The following is a 20,989-nucleotide window of genomic DNA, read 5'->3' as shown; positions in this document are numbered from 1 at the left end:
GAGGGGGGCGCAAAGTGTGGAACGTGGACTGGGCCTTTCTGAGGTGGAGAACAAACAAGCAAGGGTCCTTCTCGTCTCTACCTACGGATATGTACATCGTATATTCACTTGGTCTTGGACTCCCTCGCCTTTTTGCTCCTGATCCCCCCCATTTACTTGGGTGTCTTTGCACAGGATAGAAAAGCGGCTGCGGTAAACAACAAGGAGATCGGCAGTGTATGGCCAAAGTCCGGCTGCGACCACTTGAGAGAAGAAACACGGTTGGCGCCGAGATCATAACGAGGGCTTTGAGTAGCGTATACTCCTTTCGGTATCTTCTCTCATACCTACGTGGCAACAGAATACTAATAGGCAAGATTCGGTACTCTCTGGGGCATGTCGCGCAATATCTTTAACGGTCGGCTCAGTCAGCGGAAACCCAGGAGCTGCAATAGGAATGCAGCAACCCCTCTTTCTTTTTCCTCGTCTGGGCCACCCACCTGCATGCCCCTCGCAGCTAGCAAGGCCGGGAGAAGGGGTGCTGATTCGTAGCAACGTCCCGGGAGGTACCGCCGGAGCGAGAGCTACTGCAGCCAGTGCAGTTCCCCTGCCTATGCATGCCCGATTCCGGTCTGGATTCTTGCCCGTCAAATCCATTCGGGCTGCGGCGCAGCATAATCTCCCCCCCAAGTTTTTATCGAAACTGCCTACTACGCAGCATGTAGCGACAACGGTCGCTTCCAATGGGACGGGCACGCCGCGCACAAGCGTCATGGCGTCCAGGCCCGGGAACGAGGGACACCCTCGCCGTTGGAACCTTCATAGCCCTCCCCGGCTTCGAGCGCTCCACCATCACGTCCTAGCTCTGTCACTCTGGTCACTCTGGTTGGCTTGCGTCACGGGGATCGATGGGTCTGAATGTGGGTGCTCCGGTTCCCCGCTGCGGGGGGAGGAGCCTCTGTCTACTAGTAGACTCCGACGTTGCATTGGTTGTCCTAACCCGTGAGGGATCTTTGAATCTTCCTTAGTTCTGCATGCTATGTATCCGTACATACACTGGTACGTGTATGTATCTGTAGGTTTGATTCCATCTTACCCACTGCAGATATCCATTTTACTGGAAAGGCCCCTTCCTCTACCCGGTTCCTCGGGTTCCAACAATGCCCCGGCTGGTCATCAACTTCCCTATCCTTATCAGCAAGGCGACGTCAGCGGCAGACGAATATCTGGTAGTCCGAGGCTGCCATTGTGCCCCGTGCACAGAAGCGAAAAGTACGGTACCAGCAGAAAGCGGTCGCGTATTGAGACCTACAGCAAGCTGCAAACCCGACCGCGTGGTACCCGAAACAAAGCCGGAGAAAAGAAGGGTGGGAAGCTTATCCCCCCGTTCGCATGATGCACGTGTGGTCTTGTGGCGCAAGGAGAATACGCATAGAAAAAGCAAGTATATCGGCAAGTATATCGTACCTTGTCCTGCGAATACCTATGCGAATCCGTACGAAATACACGTTAGCGGCTCTTGAAGCAGGCGGGGCGGGGTGAGAGCTCCAGCTATCAGCCAGCACCACGCCATCAAGAAATCAGATTAAGCAAGCAACCAACGTGCGGCAAGATCATTGCCCGCGTCGTCTGTGCCACATGTGACAGCGGAGAAGATGAAGTCTAGAAGGCGGTACAGCCTTCTGTGCGCACTTAACCGGTCATGTTACAGAGCCGTCCAAAATTTACCTAGTTGGGTAACTGGCGAGAAAGCGGTCGTTTCCCTATTTGAAAGGCTACAAGTTACAACCAAGACCTTGCTTCCTCGATTGTCTCGTACAGTAGGTAGATAGCACAGCAGATCGAGATCGACCTACCACAAGAGCAAAAAGTGCAAGGGGAAGAAAAAGAAAAGAAAACCAAATATAATACCTCGTCATCGGCGATCCGAGCGGCCGATCGTCATCCCCTCTCTTGCACTCTGTCGCAAACCCCCCGTTCCAGCCGACGTATGGTTCGCATGCTGACAGCTAGATGTGCTTTTTCACGGCCCGAGTTTTCATCAAGTCATGGCTTGTTCATGACAGGTGACACCTCCTTTGCTTTCGCCCGGCATACAATAATGATGTACGAATCACTTATCCTTGACCTTTTTTTTTTTTTTTTTTTTTTGCACATCCAGTAAATATATCTTGTTCGATATCTTCCATATCAATTGCCGACCAAGTACATGTTCCTCTATAACTGACACCCCCATTGTGCCATGCGCCTTAACCCAGCGCCAGACATGTACCGCAAACTGAAAATGTAACGGCCCAAACCCTAGGCGTCGCAATCTTAATGAATATGTATATCGTCACGGAAAAATAATGTCAAAAAAGGATGAGGTTTCTGTCGTGTTCCCTCTAGCACCCATGCGGGCCTTTATCTTGGGCCAACGAATGGATTACCTGCTATGCCCTGACTGCGTGGCCGTTGGAGCCATTGGCGATGCCCTTTCTAATGCCGTTGCTCCCGTCGTCATCGATGACCTTCCTCTTCTTCGACTCGGGTGTGAGAGGTGAATCAGCGACAGGCTCTGAGTCCGCAGACACGTCCAAACCCTGAACAACAGGGAAAGGCGTGAGGACAGAGGAGATGTCGCCCCACCATTCCTCGCCAAATTGGCGGTACCAGTTGACCGTGATGCGGAGACCGTCAGCAAAGCTGGTCTTCTGGTCCCACCCGAGCTGACGGAGCTTGGTGCCGTCGACGGCATACCGATGGTCGTTGAAAGGTCTGTCATGGGTGTACTTGACCCACTTCTTGAACTCGTCCGTCGTGGAACACGGGATGTTCATCTCTTTGAGAAGATGGCTGCAGAGGTCGATGTTGGAGATTTCGTCGTAGGACCCAACATTGTAGATTTGACCCATCTGGCCCTTGTGTAAGATGGTGTCGAAGGCGTCAGCCGCATCGCCAGCAAACAGGTAACGCCGGGTAGGGCTCCCGTCACCGTGGAGAACAACGGGCTGGCCTCTGTTCAGCAAGCAAGTGAACTTGGGGATGATTTCTTATTCTTGTTAGCCAGGAGTCGACGGGTTGGATGTATGTGACCTACTCTCGGGAAACTGGTGCGGGCCGTAGACGTTGTTACTGCGCACGATGATGACGGGGAGCTTAAAACTCTTCTGGTAAGACTGAACAAGCATCTCGGCGGCTGCCTTGCTAGCAGCATAAGGGTTGGTAGGCGCAAGAATGCTGGTCTCGAGGAGGTCGTCGTCATCATCATTGACCTCTCCATAGACCTCGTCGGTGGAGATGTGGATGAAACGCTTGATGTCAACACTCTTGGCGCTCTCGAGCAGAACGTGAGTGCCGTAGACGTTGGTGTGGGTGAACCCGTACGAATTACCAAAGCTCAGGTCGACATGCGACTGAGCGGCAAAGTGGAAGATGGTATCAATGTTGTACCGCCTCAGGCAGTTGACAACTTCTGTGGGGTTGGTGATATCGCCGTGTACAAAGGTGAAGTTTGACTTTTCGTTGAGGACGCGGGTGTTGTTCAGCGAGGAACAGTAGTCGAGCTTATCGAAAGAGATTATGTTGTAATTGTTGGGGTAGGTGAGGGTAAGGTGGCGGACCAGCCAGCATGCACTCGGGGAATGTGTTAGCATCTTAGGCGATTTCCCTGCCGAGGCCTTGACTTACATGAAGCCGGCGCCACCAGTAATCATGATATTCTTGACATCGGGCAGTGGCTCAAACTTGGTGCTGCCCTTGAGCAGCGGCGCCTCTTTCCACACACCAAAGTCTTGGAAGAACTTGCCGTGTCCATTGCTGTAGGCTTGTGAGAGTTAGCAATCTCGGAATGTGACAACATGCAGTGATGACGGCCATGGTAGGCTTACTGCTCTGCGCTCGATTTTGGCCGTTGAGTAGGGTCATTTTAGTGGTTGGCAAGATTTCTCTTTTCAAAATTTCAATCGAGAGAAGAGTGTAGAGGGAACCAACAGAAAGTGCAGTGCAGTGCGGTGTGGTGTCGGAGGCTAGAGCTCTCGACCGATAACGAGTCAGGCCCGGGGAGGTTGAAGTACAAGTAGGGAAGGCGAGCTGCCCTTTCGAGGGAGAGAAAGACTGCCCTAAAAGTGAGTCTTAGCTGGGTGGCCGGTCACACAGAGAACAGGTATATATCGCGCAGTTAATCTTACCTTAGAAATGGGATATCCCTATCAAGTCCAAGCCGGTGCCATTGGCGATCTGCGCCCGACGTGTCTCACTCGCACCACCCCAAAGTCGCTTCGCGCTGGGGGCAAGGGATGTCAACGTGGAGCGCGGCAGCAGGCAGCGGAGAGGATGCGTTCAGACACAAGTTGGCCTTGGCAAAGAACGCAAGGTCGAATAGAGCAGGGACCAGCGATAGCAAGGGCGGCGAGAGATACGAAGGAGTGTCCCAGAGGTTCGGGCGGGGTGTCCTAGGTTCGTGGTCTGTCCTCCAAAGAGACGCGGCAGCACGAAATGAGCAGTGTAGTACCAAAGTTTGGACGGCGAGCCAGGGTACCTAGAATCTGTGACAGTGAGAGGTAGAGTTCGGATAGCTTCGGCAAGGTGCATATGGGAACGGTTGTGGGTTGTCTTGGATGAGATGGGATATGTACTCTGTGAGAGGAGCGAGCCACCTCGGAGTCAGTCGGTCGGCAGACTAAGATGAGTAGACCAGCAAGGGCGGGAATGATTGGCGTAAGCTCACCTGGGGAACGGGCCTAGTCGACTACCGGTAGGTAGGTAGGTAGGGTACAGGAAGGTACCAGAGGCACAGGCTCAGGAGTCAAGGGTGGACCGAGGTGCCGGTCCGAGTAACTGGGAGAAGTACAGAGTACTCGATAAAGTATATTTTCTTGTCGTCTCTTCGTACTGCGTCAGAGTGAAGTCGGGGCCAGAGAGTGGACAGAAGGTGTGATGTAGCAGGCCAGGTGTGACTTATGGCGTGGGCAACTGCGAAGAGGACTTCCTCGCGATCACGACTGCGGGTACGATGATTACTCCAACTGATCGCATGGGAATGGCTGATTTGTTTTGGCGATAAGTGAAGAGTGATGGATCCAGTCCGTGTGAGAGTTGGGCGGGCGGGCGACGCAAGATTGGTGAAGTGACTGCTAATGTACTGCACCGCACTACAACTGGTGGGAAAGTGCAAGGACGACGAGAAACACGCTCTGGAAGGTGGATGGTGGGGGTGGATACCGAGAGAATCTTGGCTAGGATGCAGGCACACTGTATCCGTAGTAGTGTCTCGAAACATGACGCTGCTGTGTTTCCGGATTACCTAGTGCGTGGCATCTTTCCCATTACAGTCCCCACCTGCCGGGTGTGCGGATAATTGAATTAGGTAGTTTCCATATCAGCGACGAGTCAACGAGTCAAGGGCGGCCCCTCGCATGCCACCAGGCCAAGACCATGACAGTGCTCCCTGTGTCTTTCGCTCACTTTCTGTCCATCCCGCATTGCAATACCTCACTTAACTCTGACCAAGAGAAAAGGAGATCACACTGAGCACAGTGATGCATATGCCATCGGGAAGCCATGGTATGGTGTTTGGACCATTTGACAGCTGATTGTATAGTAGGTAATGCAGGCGGTGGACCCAGTATACACGTACCTACCTAGGTAGACTGCCAAGGTAAGTACAATGCACATCGCCCCCTGCAGAGTATTGTGGGTACCCCCTCGGTACTCAGACAGTTCTCTCTGTTTCCTTCCATTTACCTAGTCCAATCCATGTGTGCGTATCTATAGATAGTACCGTCTGGAGCCGCTCTACCTAGGTACTAGGTAGTTTGAGATGCAGTGCAGCTCGACAGGTGTAACCCCAATCTAACCGAGACCTTCCGGTGGAATGGGACCCTTTCTTTTTACGCAAGCTAATGGAAGCTAGGGAGAGCCCACGAAGCGCTTTCGACGGGTGTCATGGTGCCACCGTCGACCACGAGGCCTCAACATTGGTCTTCGGATACTAGTAGGTAGGACGTTGCTAGTTCTGTTTGGCATGACAATAACACCAAGTCTTCCTATTGGGTTTCTGTTGCCGTGTACCGGTACGACCCTTCGCATGGCTACAAGTGTCGGGTAGTTCCTTCTCTGAGATTCTGGTCTCAGTCTGCGACCAACACCTCTGAATCGCCGGTCCATAAGGTTTTCATGCTTCTGCGCCGAGAGGGATCAAGTCACGGCCGGCCTCTCCGTCGTTAGCCTGGCGTACTCGCATCGCTGCCTTCCAGAAAGAAAGAAAAAAAAAACCACCAACTACGTCTCCGCCAAAGTGGGGTGGAAAGCCGATTAGGGGTCAAATCATCACTGGAACGTGTAATATGCTACAGTTCACAATAGAGTACTCCGTAATACTGCATATTTGTTTTACAATAACTTTCGCGCGAACTCGGTCTGCCTGCCCTCGCTGCCCTCGCTGCCCTTCGCAGGCGGTTTGCTTATCGAGGCTCATTCCATCACTACCAGTATCATCAGCAGCGAAGCTAGCCTAGAGGCCAACACATCACAAAAGGCTTGGCCGCGACCAGCCCATGACAAGCGCCACCGATGCAGCCATTGACGCTATAGACGTTCGACACAATCCACTACCTGTCCGACATTCACAGCTGCGGTTGCGTCTTCAGGCCCTGGTGCTCTGTTTACTGACGACGACACGATGGCAACAGCAGAGCGTGCTGCTGGGTCGGTTCCTCCCGCTCGCCCGGCTCATCTTTTCCTGTTGTCCTTCTCGACTTCACAGACTGGACTACCGCACGGCACAGCCTCGTAGTCTGGGAATGCTGAAACGCTCAACGGTGAATTATCATCGAAAGAGTATGGATAACACTGGCACAATGGCGTCCTTGAAGCGAACCGAACGGCAACCAAATATCACGTAACTACTGACATGGTCGGCACAGGGTGTATTGCACCAGGTCATGATTGATTGCCAGTAGCGGAGAACTAAGGTCCTTGACAGTCAAACTCACGGACAGCCGGGATTAGTTTTCGTTGGCTAAAAGAGCCAGAAGCCCGCCGAATCCCCCCATCTCCCAGTCAGGAGGGCCTGCATGCTTACGTTTTCGGACGGGATTGACGCAGGGGCCGTGACGGTCTGGGATCAACCAAACCAAGAAAGGTTTTAAATACATACGGTAGTAGACGGGTGCCTACTGTACTACTCTATGTTGTACGCCTGCTGTGCTGGCCATCTACGAGACATTACTTGTGATTCGTGCGTTTCAATACCCTTGTCCTCTTGTCCTAGACATCCTGGAGTCTCGTCAGCGACTGACCGCGACAGACGTTGCGCCGAACGGTGGAGCAAAAGACATGGGTAGACCGAAGAAGATGCCGTTGCAATGCACCGCATTACATACATAGTACTCCAACCGGTGGCCAAGACAACCTTTGATCTTTCACAGGCTGAGAGACATGAAAATATTGTTACTTAGCATGGACTGAGGCAGCACCAGGAGTCCATGCCTCTCTGATTGGCGGCGTTGGCGTGGGTTCGCAAAGGCAAATGAAGATTCTAATGTCTCAGGGAATAACCCTTTCGGTACGGCGGCCACTGACTTCGGTCAAACTCTATCCCGCGCAGGTGGATGTTGGTTGGACGAGACCTGGACAGCAGTTGAAGTTGCTGGGAAAACCCAACCCGGAGGAACCGAGCCGTCAGAACAGCCGGCATCCCAGGCGCTGTCCCTGCGTCGAAACCATCTCTGTGTCAAAGATGGTGTGTACAGATTGGGATCGGATCGCCGGAGGTTGGCGCTGGGGCGACGGCGAGAACGAGATAGGGATGGCTGGTCGGTGTGATATAGACGATCAATGAGGCTGCATTCGTCAACGTTTGGAGCCTTGGCAACCCCACCATCATGTTATTCCTCCAACGGGTACTGACAGCTGGACAGATTCCCAACGCCGGGTTGCCGCACACGGGATTGAAGGTTTGACAGCTTGGCAAAGTGGACCGCCATGCTTGCTACCTACTTAGGTAGGTACCTACCCGAGTATCGTTGGGGGGGAGGCTTACACACTAGATTGCCGAGTTGTGGTCTGGTTGGATCTGGGATGGGGTTGAAGCGTAGCTATGATATTTAGTGACTTGGCAGATACCTACCCGTCTAGGTATCTACTTGTCTACAAAGCAGTCGTGCGCCGTGGAAAAATGGCTTAGGATCTCCGAGCCTACCTTACCTGTTTAGTCGGTCGAGTTTAGTTGAATCGAGGCTTGCGGCCGACGCATCCCGACATTGAGTTGGTTATTTACTTTAAATGAAGGAACACGGCGAAACTCTCCTTGTTGTCCATCAACTCAGCCGGCTGACTGGCCAACTGATGACTTAGAGGTACTGTCCGTCCCAGGAAAAGCACGGCGGGTAGGGCAGAGCCTGGTCCGGATCCAGACTCAGCTGCTTGTACAAGCAGACGGGATGGCTCTTGCTACGGGGTTGGACCGGGTCGAATCGGATTGGATGCCTCGTCTCTCACTCCAACTAACCACGACCCGCTTAACGAATGTCTACCTACTTAGGTAGGTAGGTAGGTAAGTAGAGAGAAAGCGAGCGAGGGGAGAGAAAAAACAACAACTCTTGGGCGTTGCGGACGCGCCTGAGCACACGTGCGCCCGCCTGTTGCTAAAACTATCGGACTCTCCGCGTTCTCGCGAGGGGTTCCCAAGTAAGTGTGTAATTTTAAAGTCCCTCAGTCCCAAAGCATCAGACCCGCACATTCGCACATACCTTAGGTGCATTCTCCTACCTACCTAGGTAGGTACGTACGGTCCCCCCTCCTTGCGTCTCCATCTCCCTCCCTCATTCCCCTCCTTGGCCCCTGCGTGTTTTCAGCCCCCGTGGCTGTTGGTCACTGCCTAGTGTAGTACAACTAGCTGCGGCAAGGGACAAGCTACCGAATCCTCGTACCTAACTTCGTGCTACGGCAGCCGACACTCGTCCTCCCCGGCTCAAATAGTCAAACTCGATGAAAGACACGCCGTCTCGCACCTTTTCACCCCTATAAGCACTTCTCTCTCCCCTTGAATTCCGCCTTTTTGTCCACCGGAATTTGAAAAGACAAGGTGTCTGTCTCTCCCTTTATCATTCCATAAGACCCGAGACTCCCTTGGACGCCCAACCACCAATATTCCCATGGTTCTCTGAAATAGGACCTCAAGTCCTCCTAGTGGCCAATTTATCGTTCTGCTCATGCTGCAGATCACCCATCGCTGCGCCAAGCCGCTCTCTTGTTCACACCCGTTCTCTCTCGCGACCACCCCGGACTTGCAACTTGCTCCGCGAGAGGTTTCCGACACTGCCGCATATTCTTTACACACACGCAAAACGCCAAAGCCATGGCTGATTACCGACCCGAGCGGACGGGCTCTATCGCCTCGTCTTCTACAGACGCTGCCACCTTGCATGAGCTGACCAAGTTGGACCCAATGGAAGACAGCCTGCAGAACCTCAAGTCGAGAGACGACGAAGAGGTGGCTGCCGAAGAAGACGAGAAGCTCCTACCTATTACCGACACGAGGGAGAAGGAAGAACCCCCGAAGGCTAGCCTCGTCTCGGCCATTATCTGGATGGCCGTCAACACCCTGGCCACAATTGGAATTGTGAGTTTTGCCTTGCGACCACGCGGCCCACGCGCTTGTTCTCTCTGTCGAATACATAGGCTAATGTTCCTATGCCGTAGGTCTTCACGAATAAGGCTATCTTCTCCGATCCCCAGTGGAAACTTTGCCAGCTCACGTTCGCGAGCTTCCACTTCTTGGTGACGTTCCTGACGCTGCACATCTTGTCGCGGCCAACCTTTGCCTACTTCACTCCGCGCCGTGCCACCATCACGGACTTGCTGCCCCTGTCTGTCGCAATGTGTCTCAACGTTATCCTGCCGAACCTGTCGCTGGCGTTCTCGTCGGTCACCTTCTACCAGATCGCACGTATCCTTCTGACACCAACCGTTGCCCTAATGAACTTTGTTCTGTACAAGGCGACTCTGCCCCGGAACGCCGTCTTGTCTCTCATCCCGGCCTGCCTCGGTGTCGGAATGGTATCATATTACGACACTCTGCCCGCCAAGGATGGGAATGTCAAGACCACCTCCACTTTGGGAGTCTTCTTCGCCTTCGCCGGCATTTTTGCGTCTTCTCTATACACTGTCTGGATTGCCAGCTATCATCGCAAGCTCCAGATGTCGAGCATGCAGCTTTTATACAACCAGGCGCCCATTGCCTCGTTCATGCTGCTCTACGTTATTCCCTTCGTCGATACTTTCCCTGACTGGGTTCATGTCCCTGTCAACCGTTGGCTTATGATTGGCATGGTTGGTGTTACCCAGCCTACACTGCAGATTTCTTTCGCTAACATTGACTGTAGTCTGGCGTCTTCGCCTCGCTGATCAACATATCCCAATTCTTCATCATCGCCCAGACCGGGCCCGTGTCCAGTACGGTGGTCGGCCACCTCAAGACGTGCACCATTGTGGCCCTTGGCTGGATGGTTTCTGGGCGAGCCATTGGTGACAAGTCGATCCTCGGAGTCTTTGTTGCCATTGGTGGTATTGTTGGGTAAGTTGAAGATCACTAGGCCGTGCGTCAACCCGCGACTGACCGTTATCTAGTTACTCGGTCGTCATGCTCCAGCATCAAAAAAATCGTCGAAAATAAACTGGAAGCATGGTTCCCGGTCAGCGTTTATGACATTTAGTTAGCGTTTTTTTTTTTTTTTGAGCATAGAGAGATCATAATGGAGAGGAGTAGATCGAGCCTGCTTGGGACCAGAGACAAGCAGTACATGGATGATACCTCATTTTATCATGGTTTGGCGTCTGGGGAGGGGAGTAAGACAATTCGGATTCGGCATTATAGCCAAAAGCATTTTATTCTTCTTCGTCCATGACTTTTTGCGTCTATCCATGAACCTGATACGTGACTGGGCACACCTGGTCCGGCTAATTAAGCCACCCATAACAAGAAGTAAAAACGCCCACGAGGTAGTCCCTGATCAACAACGCAACGCAGTCCGCAACCCAGCCCAGCACTCGAGCATTGCGAGGATGGAGCAGCCGACCACCGATCTAATGTAGTCTCTCTCTCTCTCCCTCTGTCTTCGCAAAGGCACCCCCCTTACAAGTTGAACCGCTTCCTGTCCTTCTCCATTTTGGCTTTCCATTCCCAAGGCTGCGAGTCCTCGCCCTCGCTGCCGGCCCTGCCGATGCCCTTATCGACCCTCCTCAGCTTGGCCGTGAAGCGGGGGCCAACCTCCTGCAGGCCAACGCGGATGCCCTCGACGCCTTTCATCTCAGCGCCATCGGCTGTGGTGATGTTCTTCTCCGTCTCACGCTTCTCGCGGAAGACGTAGCGATGGCGCCGGAAGAAGAGGTAGTCGCGCTGGTTGTGCACCGTCAGCACCTGGCGGCCCTCGAGCTCGGGCTGCGGCGGAAACAGGCGCTGGAAGAGGGCGGCAGTGAGGAGGCCCAGGGGTGTCTTGAAGTTATTGAGGAGGAGTTCCGGGTAGTGGTTCGTGGGGTTGCCGTGGCCAGGGAGCTTCTTGCCCTCCATGAAGTTGGTGATGGAGAAGGTGAAGGTCGGACCGGCGGGGAGGTGCACGATGGACATGCCCGTCAGCTTCTTCTGGTCCTCCTTCAGGAGGACGACGGCGGTGTAGTCGCGGTTCGAGGCGAACTTTGAGATCTCGCGGAGCGAGTACTTGTGCCCGTAGCGGTGGGCGGAGCGCGGCACGTAGGTGGAGTTGGGGAAGATGGTGCGGAAGATGTTGGCCTCGTAGTGCAGAGTCGAGTTGAGCGAGGTAGTGATGAGGATCTTGGGCGGCGGGGGCGCGTCCTCAGTGAAGAGGGAGGGGAACTTGAGAGCGAGCGAAGAGGGCGTCAGGTCGAGGTTGGTGCTCGTGGTGGACGGCGCCGCTGAGCTGTCCCTCCGGGCGCGGCGCTTCTCCTCGCGCCGCCTCTCCCTCTCGGCCTTCTTCGCTTCGGCCGCCTCTTCGTCATCGTCGGACGCGAGCATGCTGTCGTTGTCCGACTCGTCCCCGTCCTCCTCATCGTCCTCATCGTCGAGCTCCTTCTCCAGCGCCGCGTTCTCCTCCTCCTCTATCCTCCTTCTCTTGAGCTTCTCGACGTCCACCACATTCCCCAGGGAGTCGTCGTCGACGTCGTCCCACACGCGCTTGCTATCGAGCGTCTTGGGCTTGTTCTTGGCAATTCGGGCGGCACGCAGCTCCGGGTCCTTGTCCTCCTCCTTTTTCCGACGGAAGCGCATCTCGCGCTGCGCCTTGTCCTTCTCCTTCTTCTGCAGCACATACAGCTCCTTGCGCTTAAGCTTGTTGGACGTCTTGTTGGTGAGCGAAGCCCCCATGGACTTGCCCGGCTTGGAGAAGCCCATGTTGAAAACTCGCTTTCTCGACTCGATTGACCTCTGGGAATTTGCTGCAGATTCGACGCTCGTCCGATTGGGAGAAAGTGCCAATACCTCGCCGTCGAGTTTTTTTCTTTCTTTTTTTCTCCTTTTCTTTCCTAGGAGGCCTGTTGTAGTCGGGCAGTTGTCGCAATTCAATGTTTGCAATGCAGATTCTCAGTATCGTCCTCTAAAATATCATAAAAAAAGGTTCCGTCGTGGAAGAGGCTCAGTGAAAATCAGCTTTGGAGAAATTTTGGCGGGGCACCAACCAATCCCTGCAGCAGATGCATTTGAGATGGGCCCCCCGACCCTCAGTATTGCGGGGGTCAGGGATCTTTAGCATCCGATGCTGGCCAGTCGGCGGATTGAATTTCCGTCGTCCATGGACGATGATGGGCTGCGGGAGGGGGTTCTGCTTACTAGTAGTACCTGAATAGCCTGGGGCGACGCTGATCGCACGACCGAAAGACTACCGGTACCGCACACCAATGAGGGGTGAGTGTGCACTGGAGCAGAAAGAAAAAAACAATTGAGAAAGGGCGCGCAGCACGACACTTTGTAGGAGAACGACTCGACCACCACACAAACCACCCCTCGACGCCTACCTACCTAGGTATCGCACGCACACTCTGCACCACACCCAGCTCTCTCTGTCTCTACCTGGCATTTCCCAATTGAACCTATAAGCCAGGTACCTAACCAGTGCCCCTCCCTTACTACACAGGGAACTGCAGCTGCTGTTGCTAGAGCCAAGGCCCCTCCAGATGACTCACGCTCTCTAAAAAGAACCCCACCAGACGATCAAATAGATGAAGCCTTTTCACTCTTTCGTACACCAATCACCTCCAATTCGTTCCGCAGCTAGCTTCTGTGTAGTTCGGCCGGCCGCTTTTTTCCACTGCCACCATCGTTACCCCTCCCCCTCCTTGCCCTTCCGCTCCTACTCCCACCACCACCACTTCCAACACCGCACCCTCACCACCACTCGTCACCTCTCCCGGGCCCAAGTCCTTACCCCCTCGAAAAAGAACAAGCCCAACGACGCCATCCCCAAGATGACGACCACTGCGACGACCCTGAAGGGTCAGCCCCTCGACCGGCAGGCCCTCGATGCCATGCTGCGCCGGCGTCTCTTCTTCACCCCGGCTTTCGAGATTTACGGCGGCGTCGCCGGCCTCTTCGACTATGGCCCCCCCGGCTGCTCCCTGCAAGCCAACATTGTCGACATCTGGCGCAAGCACTTCATCCTCGAGGAGGACATGCTCGAGATCGACACCACCGTCCTGACCCCGCACGAGGTTCTCAAGACCTCGGGCCACGTCGACAAGTTCGCGGACTGGATGTGCAAGGACCCCAAGAACGGCGATATCCTTCGTGCCGATCACTTCGTTGAGGACGTGCTCGAGTTCCGCCTCAAGGGTAACAAGGAGGCTCGCGGCGAAAAGGTCGAGGAGGAGGACGACCCCAAGAAGAAGAAGAAGAGAAAGACAAAGACCGAGGCCGTCAAGCTCGACGACAACGTCGTCCAGGAGTACGAGGAGGTCCTGGCCAAGATCGACAACTACAATGGCACGGAGCTCGGCGAGCTTATCAAGAAATACGACCTCAAGAACCCGGCCACCGGCGTTCAGCCCTCGCCTCCTGTCGCCTTCAACCTCATGTTCCAGACCTCTATTGGCCCCAGCAGCAACCTGGCTGGCTACTTACGTCCCGAGACCGCTCAGGGCCAGTTCCTCAACTTCGCCAAGCTTCTCGACTTTAACATGCAGCAGATGCCCTTCGCCTCCGCCTCCATTGGCCGCTCCTACCGTAACGAGATTTCCCCGCGCGCCGGCCTCCTGAGAGTCCGCGAATTCCTCATGGCCGAGATCGAGCACTTTGTCGACCCCGAGGGCGGCAAGAAGCACCACCGCTTCCCTGAGGTCGATGCCATCGAGCTCACCCTGCTGGACCGCCACACCCAGCTTGCCGGCAAGACGGACGTCAAGAAGATGACGATTGGCGACGCCGTGCGCAACAAGGTCGTCGACAACGAGACTCTCGGTTACTTTCTCGCTCGCATCCACCTCTTCCTACAGAAGATTGGTGTCGACATGTCCAAGGTCCGCTTCCGTCAGCACATGGAGAACGAGATGGCCCACTACGCTGCCGACTGCTGGGACGCTGAGCTCCTCACCTCTTCCGGCTGGATCGAGTGTGTCGGTTGTGCTGACCGCAGCGCCTACGATCTGTCCGTCCACGCCAAGAAGACGGGCGCCCCCCTCGTCGTACGCGAGCGCCTCGACGAGCCACTCATCTTCGAGGAGTGGCAGGTCGAGATTGACAAAAAGAAATTCGGTCCCCAGTTCAAGAAGGACGGCAAGACGGTCGAGGCGGCCCTCGAGGCCACCGCCCAGGAGCAACGCGAGAAGCTCGCCAAGCAGCTCACCGATAACGGCGAGCTCGAGCTCGAGGTTGCCGGCGTCGGCAGCGGCACGGTCAAGGTCAGCAAGGACCTCGTCAAGATCGAGTTCAGGAAGCGTATCGAGAACACCAGGGAGTACACTCCCAACGTCATTGAGCCGTCATTTGGTATCGGTCGAATCCTGTACTCGTTGATCGAGCACGTCTACTGGAATCGCGCCACCGAAGATGGCGGCGATGAGGCCCGCGGAGTGAGTCACCCCTTCCCAAGATAGACAGACTAAGTAGACACAGAACACATAGCTGACTGAACTGAATGACTAGGTCCTCTCCTTCCCACCGACGGTCGCCCCGACCAAGGTTCTCATTGTGCCCCTGTCGGCCAACAAGCAATTCCAGCCCTTCATCAACAAGATCTCGCAGAAGCTGCGCAAGATCGGCATCTCAGCCCGCGTAGACTCGTCCTCGGCCACGATCGGCAAGCGTTACAGCCGTAACGACGAGCTCGGCACGCCCCTGGGCATCACCATTGACTTCCAGACCGTTCAGGACAGCACCATCACCCTCAGAGATCGCGACTCGACCAAGCAGGTCCGCGCGGACGAGGACACCATCGTCGCGGCCATCCAGAGCCTCGTCAATGGCGCCAAGGAGTGGAAGGATGTTGCGGCTGAGCTCCCGGCATTTGAGGGTCAGGAGGTCGATGTCACCGTTCGGTAAAAGCATTTCTTTTAATACGGATACGGTTTTCCTCTTACTGTAATGGATTCCAGGGAGAAGGAGAGGGAGAAGCAGAAGAGCAAAAGGGAGGGGGGGTAGGGAGGGAAAAGCCGCCAGCATGCGGCATTTGTAGACATCTCAACTGAGCCTTGTGGATTTGAACATTATCACGCGTCGCCAAGGCGCATGTATGTACTTGTGTGCATGGCAAGCTTCAAAATTCTTCAGCCAAAGTCAGAGTGATGAGCGACGACGGGACGAACAAGATGCTGCACAAGATGCTGCACAGCGCGAAGTGATCTCACTCATTGGAGGAAGTTGTTCGACAACGCCATGCGTCGCACCCGTTTGTCGAGTACGTTGAAAGTAGAGACGAGGCACGTTCGGGCCAGCTATTGAGTGGACGGTCGGGTTCAGCTGGCGACGGTCCGTGAGAATGAATACTGGCGCGCGGGAATTCGACCTAGTGCCGCACACCGCGGGGTAATAGTACAACGACTGGACGTAGGACGAGAGTATGCGTTAGGCTCGCAACCCAACTCTGGAACAGGGTTGTTGGGCTGTAGCAACGGCTTGTGCCCAACTGTTGGAGATCCGACGTCAAGCACGGAGAACGTCAGACCCATTGCCATGGCGATGCGGCTACGGCCGGTGGTAGCCTATCACTATCTTATGTCGTGGGACCGACGGTTCACAATTCTTATTAATTTCTTTACACAAAAAGGCACACGAATAAATGCTACCAAGTCGCAAGCTCGAATGGCGCGCTTCAATGTCACATCTCCTCTCCCCCCCTTGCAATGTCTTGGCAAAGACGGATGGGAACGTTACTAGGTATTCCGACTCAAGAGACTCGGTCCCCAGGGGGCGGTAGTTGGCTGGTGGCATGAACCTGCAACAGATCCGCGAATCGGAAACACAAAATTGCTCAGTCAGCCCTGCCCACGCCGCGTTTCGCCTATTCTCTCTCTCTCTCTCTCTCTCTCTCTCTCTCTCTCTCTCTCTCTCTCTCTCTCTCTCTCTCTCTCTCTCTCTCTCTCTCTCTCTCTCTCTCTCTCTCTCTCTCTCTTTTTTTTCTTTTTTTCCGGAGACTGAGAGATGAGGGTACGTCTAGATCGCGTGCTGGGCTTACCTAGTGGCCCTGTCTGCTGTTGTCGAAAGACGTCAGTGGTTGTCGGTCGCCGGATGGAGTAGCATTCCCATCTTGTTAGGCTGGATCGGATGCCTATCCACCTTTCCTCGGATAGGAAGTGTGTATCTTGACGATGGTGAGCGGCATTTCTGGACAACACGACTCAGTGAACTGCCTATCTGGTTGCGGGCGGAATAGCCAAGTAGTCGATCTAGAAACGCCAATGCTAGTGATGCAAATCACCCCGTGATTGTGACCACTGGGTATTGAACGGGTATGATTCGCATGCCTGTGTCGTATGCAGGACATTGTACACACTAGGTAGCGGGCGCCCTCCCGTGCTCTGCTCAGCTCTTCGCCTGTTGTGCAATGCTAGGACGGAAAGCGGAGAAGGCGATGTGAAACACGGCGGTCCAAGGATGAGACGGACGAGTCGTTGACAGGAGACTCCAGTGTAGACCCACGCATGCCCCTCCAGCAGCAACCGCTCTGTAGCATGCTCAAGTCAGTGTGGTTCGCCGGATCTTGGCTTTAGGTGGGGTTTTGGTTGACCCCGAATCGCGGCACTTTGGAACAGGGTCCGTGTTTGCCCAAACTCGGGCGATGCCGATATGAGGAGGACGAATAAACATATGGCGAGGTCAGAGATACCACACTGTGATTAGAGAGCTGACCGAGTGCTAGAATTGTCCTGGAGGGGTGTCTCCGCGGGCTGAGCGTGGCCATGGTTTTGATCAAAGACCGAGTGATGGGCAAATCGAGCTCGGATTGCACACATAGAATTTCCGGGCGTTGCCTTACATAGCGGACGTCTTCGGTTGGGTCCTTCTTTCGGTCTAATTCGACGTCATTTTGGGACAAAGGAGGTCTCCGAAGCTGTGCGATTGCAGAGAAGGCCGCTGTCGCGACACGGAACGTGTAGAGGCCGTTACCATGTTTATTGGCACAGGGGTCGAAGGTTTCGATGAAGGCCCAGAGCTTGCTCGTATCTACTGAGCCGTGTTTGCAAACAGTACGTCGGAAGTCGGACCATGGGAGTGGAAAGAGGGATTTACACGGTATTCGTTGAAGACTTCTTGGGAGAAGTGGTGTGTCGAGTGTAGATTAAGCATGGGTATTAAGTTTGCGGCTAGGCTCAGGTTGTCATGTTTCGGGGTTAGGTTGCAACCTCATGGCCGAAGGTTGTTGGCTACAGCCGGTTGGCGCCTCCCTTTGCGTCTCAGTCAAACTAGTGTTCTATTTCGCCCTCTTGCCAAGCGTACCGCATCGCCTCCTGCAGCAAACAGGAGGGGGTTGCAGGTGACAGAAGGTGGTCTCAAGAGCTAGGAACCCAGGGAAGTCTTGCCGTTAACCGTAGTGGGTGCGGGGCGGACATCCTTACTTGTTTCCCCGACTGAAGATTGAAGCCTTCAATCCATCGACGGTTATACCAGGTCTTGACGTGGCGCCGGGCTTGATGTGCCGACGAAGTGCCACTGATGTGTAATACGAGTCACCAAGGCCCGAGGACAGGCATGATGCAGAGTTCTGATGTCGGTCGAGATCAGACGGGATGAGGATGCGTCGTTGGGCAGTTTATGGGGAGTCGAACGGGTATCGTCCTCAGAAGGGTGGATCGCGTTTGTTGTGAATCATGGAAATGATCATGTGTATTGTAGATTACGCGGTTGTTTGCGTCTGAGAGAAACAGTGGAGTGTCTGTTTGTTTTCGAAGCAAGTCCCATCATCTTCGTCTTCGCAGTCCTCCCTCTCGAACTTGTTCCGTTCGTCGCAGCATACACGTGGTGTAGGAGAGCGAGGCAACAGCAGGAGTGGGCTGGGCTGGCTGGATATGTTCCCTCCATAATGTCTCTGCAAACATAGTAGGAGCGCTTTGAGGGCACTTTCCCCACTATGACGTCTCTCCCGACCGTCGACAGGAGTCAGCCGTGTTGGACATGAATCACACTGTGCCTGAAACATGTACGTCTAAAGGGCAGAGCTGCCGTTTTATTCCGCATAAACCGAGCAATTATATATCTATTGCGCTGTTCCGTGTCGTGTCGGAGAGAAGTGTTGCTGCTGCTGCCCACGAAGGTAATGATGGTCACGTGCTGCGAGGGAAATTCTTAGTCGCTGACGTTGCAATTTGTGACATGATTTCGTAGAGGGGCCACGGCCGTCCCCCCTTCCCCACCAGTGCGCGACCCGACATACTGCATCGGTACCTGATTTGCTGGCAGGAGCGGGAGGCTGTCGGGGCCTGGTCAAGTTGGTGCGTTTTTGGGGTGGTCCTTCTTTACACTCTTGCTGTGCATCGCCTCCACTTTCTCTCCAGGTCAGGGTCATGTCCCCTTTCTGTCTTCACCTCAATCCTTGCCTTCCTTCTCCCCCTTTGTTTGGTATACCTACGGATACCTGTGCCTGTTTAATAGTAGGTAGGTAGGCCGATTGTTCCCTTGCACCTGCCCCTCCCTGGTCGGTGGGCAGAAGTGCGGTTTGAGGAGGAGATGCAGATACCCTGAATCCTGAAAACCCCGGCCAGTTACTAGTTTAGGTAGCTACCTACTTCTGTAGGTAGTTTATGTACTGGCAAACCATCACTCATGGCGTTTCCGTATCCTGCCTTCTCATCGTGGAGTCAGCCCCTTGCAACAGGACGAGATTGGGGAATCGCGCGCCTAGTGAGAATAATTAGATCGAAACGAAGGGAACCAGAAACGACCCCTGGGCGCCCTACGGCTCTTTCTCCGAATAGCATCGACGCATCAAGTCTTGGCTTCCAAATTCAAGGCACGGCCTCATACGGTGCTTGAACACACACATACCAACAGAGAGAGAGATCAGCCTCATCCAGTCAGTCCCTGATTCACATACCTAGCCATCAATCCATCCATCCATCCTAGGTAGTTCGTTCTCTCTCTCCTCTTCGCAGTCGACAACCCTTTCCCAACCGTTGCCAACATGTCTGTCATGTTCAATCCCATCAGGCTTATGTCAATTCCGAAATAGCAAATACGCCTCTATCACTGCTTGTCGGCTGCGCCGTGACAGCGCATGCTGCTCCCCTTCCGGCTGATCGCTCACAACCAAGAGCGTGTCGCCGCCCGTCGCAGTCTTAGTCCCCAGTCCCCCGGCCTCGACCAACAACAGAAATCCGCCCACCCCAACTACGGTGTACGCTGATCGACTTTCGTCCTCGAATCCCCCCCCCCCTTCTCTCTCTCTTTCCCTCTTTCGTGTTCTCTCCCACCCCCTCCTCCTCTTCCTTCTCTTCCTTTCTCCTATACCCTTCGCAAACCACCATCGGCAGCGTTCACGACGAGCAGCATATCTCCATCTTTGCTGTTTCGGGCCACAGCATTCGACAACCCTTCTGGAAGCTGGCCCGGACCCTTCTGCACCTACCTCCTTGACCACTGGCATGCCCCCTTGTTCATCCCCGATTCATAAAGATACCACGACCCAAGCAACCCAAGCAACCCAAGCCTGCAAGCAGCCCACTCGGTACCTAGCGTCAGCGGCCAGCAGCAACGACTGCAGCAACGCTCCACGTCCTCAGGTGGCGGATCCCCAGGAGGCACGAGTATAGTGTGCCGCCCAAAAGCTACGAAACATCGCGTGTTCCATACATTAAGCCATTGCCCCAGGGCTTCACATCCGAGGACAGCCACAGAAAACACACGCCTCTCTTATTAAAACCGTACCCCCCTCTTGTCTTCTCCTGTGCCTAACCCTGGACGTGAGACTGAGTGAGAGAAATGGCGACGCAGAATCCGTAAGTATCTTCACCTCACTCTTCTCCCATTGAATCTTTCTTCCCTTTCTCCATTGTTATCGTTCGCGACTTTTGCCTCGTATCGAATGTAATCATGTACGTGTGTTCTTATAACCCCTCCCGCTCAGCACCCTCATATCCATCTGCCCGTCCCATCTCTTCCCTTTCCTTTCCCCTCCCCTCCTCCACTTTCCCGCCCGCAATCAGCCTCGTTGCAGGCAACTCGGGGTACGCAAACGCAAACGTAGACGCTGCAGCGGCAGTAGCGATAGCAGCTGCGGCGGCGGGACGGCAACTGCCAGCATCAGCGCCCAACAGCCCCCTCCCCAAGTGAACAGGAGTGTCAAGTTCCTTCAGTGAGGCTAAAAGTGGGGTTAATTTCGTCTCGATCTGCCGTGGCGCGCGCACTTCACAGGCTGTCAACCACCAACAGCCTCCTAATTGCGCTGTCCTCTCCATTCCACATACCTACCGCTCATTCACCTCCATCCCGCGCCTCGTTTCCTGAAAGGTCCCCCCTTTTCCCCCGTAACCACCATCATTCGGCCGGCGTCGCCCATCTCACTTCCTCATCGTCCTTCTTTTGACCGCCACC

The 20,989-nt window shown here is 54.5% G+C and overlaps 5 protein-coding genes across 5 annotated transcripts; 2 read left to right on the top strand and 3 right to left on the bottom strand.

Moving 5' to 3' along the window:
- Nucleotides 1-2,411: 2,411 nt before the first annotated feature.
- LY79DRAFT_505253 (dTDP-glucose 4,6-dehydratase) lies at nt 2,412-3,885 on the bottom strand (the record flags this gene model as incomplete). Its single annotated transcript, XM_060553599.1, has 4 exons — nt 2,412-3,010; nt 3,059-3,594; nt 3,649-3,784; nt 3,849-3,885. The coding sequence occupies 4 exons, from the start codon at nt 3,883-3,885 to the stop codon at nt 2,412-2,414; spliced, it is 1,308 nt and encodes a 435-aa protein (XP_060419711.1).
- Nucleotides 3,886-9,113: 5,228 nt separating this feature from the next.
- On the top strand, nt 9,114-10,654 carry LY79DRAFT_206493 (triose-phosphate transporter). The gene is made up of 3 exons (XM_060551502.1): nt 9,114-9,583; nt 9,664-10,293; nt 10,347-10,654. The coding sequence occupies exons 1-3, from the start codon at nt 9,320-9,322 to the stop codon at nt 10,539-10,541; spliced, it is 1,089 nt and encodes a 362-aa protein (XP_060419710.1). The 5' UTR covers nt 9,114-9,319; the 3' UTR covers nt 10,542-10,654.
- A 441-nt stretch (nt 10,655-11,095) lies between these two features.
- Nucleotides 11,096-12,367, bottom strand: LY79DRAFT_575607 (brix domain-containing protein; the record flags this gene model as incomplete). Its single annotated transcript, XM_060559719.1, has 1 exon — nt 11,096-12,367. One exon carries the CDS (start codon nt 12,365-12,367, stop codon nt 11,096-11,098), a length of 1,272 nt encoding a protein of 423 aa, XP_060419709.1.
- Nucleotides 12,368-12,944: 577 nt separating this feature from the next.
- On the top strand, nt 12,945-15,588 carry LY79DRAFT_536746 (glycyl-tRNA synthetase). The gene is made up of 2 exons (XM_060556624.1): nt 12,945-15,036; nt 15,110-15,588. The coding sequence occupies exons 1-2, from the start codon at nt 13,438-13,440 to the stop codon at nt 15,503-15,505; spliced, it is 1,995 nt and encodes a 664-aa protein (XP_060419708.1). The 5' UTR covers nt 12,945-13,437; the 3' UTR covers nt 15,506-15,588.
- Nucleotides 15,589-20,272: 4,684 nt separating this feature from the next.
- On the bottom strand, nt 20,273-20,956 carry LY79DRAFT_206406 (uncharacterized protein). Its single transcript, XM_060551501.1, has one exon. It carries the CDS (start codon nt 20,851-20,853, stop codon nt 20,503-20,505), a length of 351 nt encoding a protein of 116 aa, XP_060419707.1. The 5' UTR covers nt 20,854-20,956; the 3' UTR covers nt 20,273-20,502.
- Between the last annotated feature and the right edge of the window lie 33 nt (nt 20,957-20,989).

The sequence above is a fragment of the Colletotrichum navitas genome (genome assembly GCF_030913465.1).
Source record: "Colletotrichum navitas strain CBS 125086 chromosome Unknown LY79scaffold_3, whole genome shotgun sequence".
In the NCBI taxonomy this organism is placed as follows: Eukaryota; Fungi; Ascomycota; class Sordariomycetes; order Glomerellales; family Glomerellaceae; genus Colletotrichum; species Colletotrichum navitas.
This window is presented reverse-complemented; position numbering and strand designations above follow the sequence as displayed.

What these genes read in the sequence shown, in the direction of transcription:
- LY79DRAFT_206406 (XM_060551501.1), bottom strand. Translation starts at nt 20,853, where the DNA reads ATGGAGAGGACAGCGCAATTAGGAGGCTGTTGGTGGTTGACAGCCTGT.
- LY79DRAFT_206493 (XM_060551502.1), top strand. Translation starts at nt 9,320, where the DNA reads ATGGCTGATTACCGACCCGAGCGGACGGGCTCTATCGCCTCGTCTTCT. An exon ending in CCCTGGCCACAATTGGAATT is followed by an intron (nt 9,584 to 9,663) that starts GTGAGTTTTGCC and finishes CCTATGCCGTAG; the next exon opens with GTCTTCACGAATAAGGCTAT. An exon ending in GTTGGCTTATGATTGGCATG is followed by an intron (nt 10,294 to 10,346) that starts GTTGGTGTTACC and finishes CATTGACTGTAG; the next exon opens with TCTGGCGTCTTCGCCTCGCT.
- LY79DRAFT_536746 (XM_060556624.1), top strand. Translation starts at nt 13,438, where the DNA reads ATGACGACCACTGCGACGACCCTGAAGGGTCAGCCCCTCGACCGGCAG. An exon ending in GCGGCGATGAGGCCCGCGGA is followed by an intron (nt 15,037 to 15,109) that starts GTGAGTCACCCC and finishes CTGAATGACTAG; the next exon opens with GTCCTCTCCTTCCCACCGAC.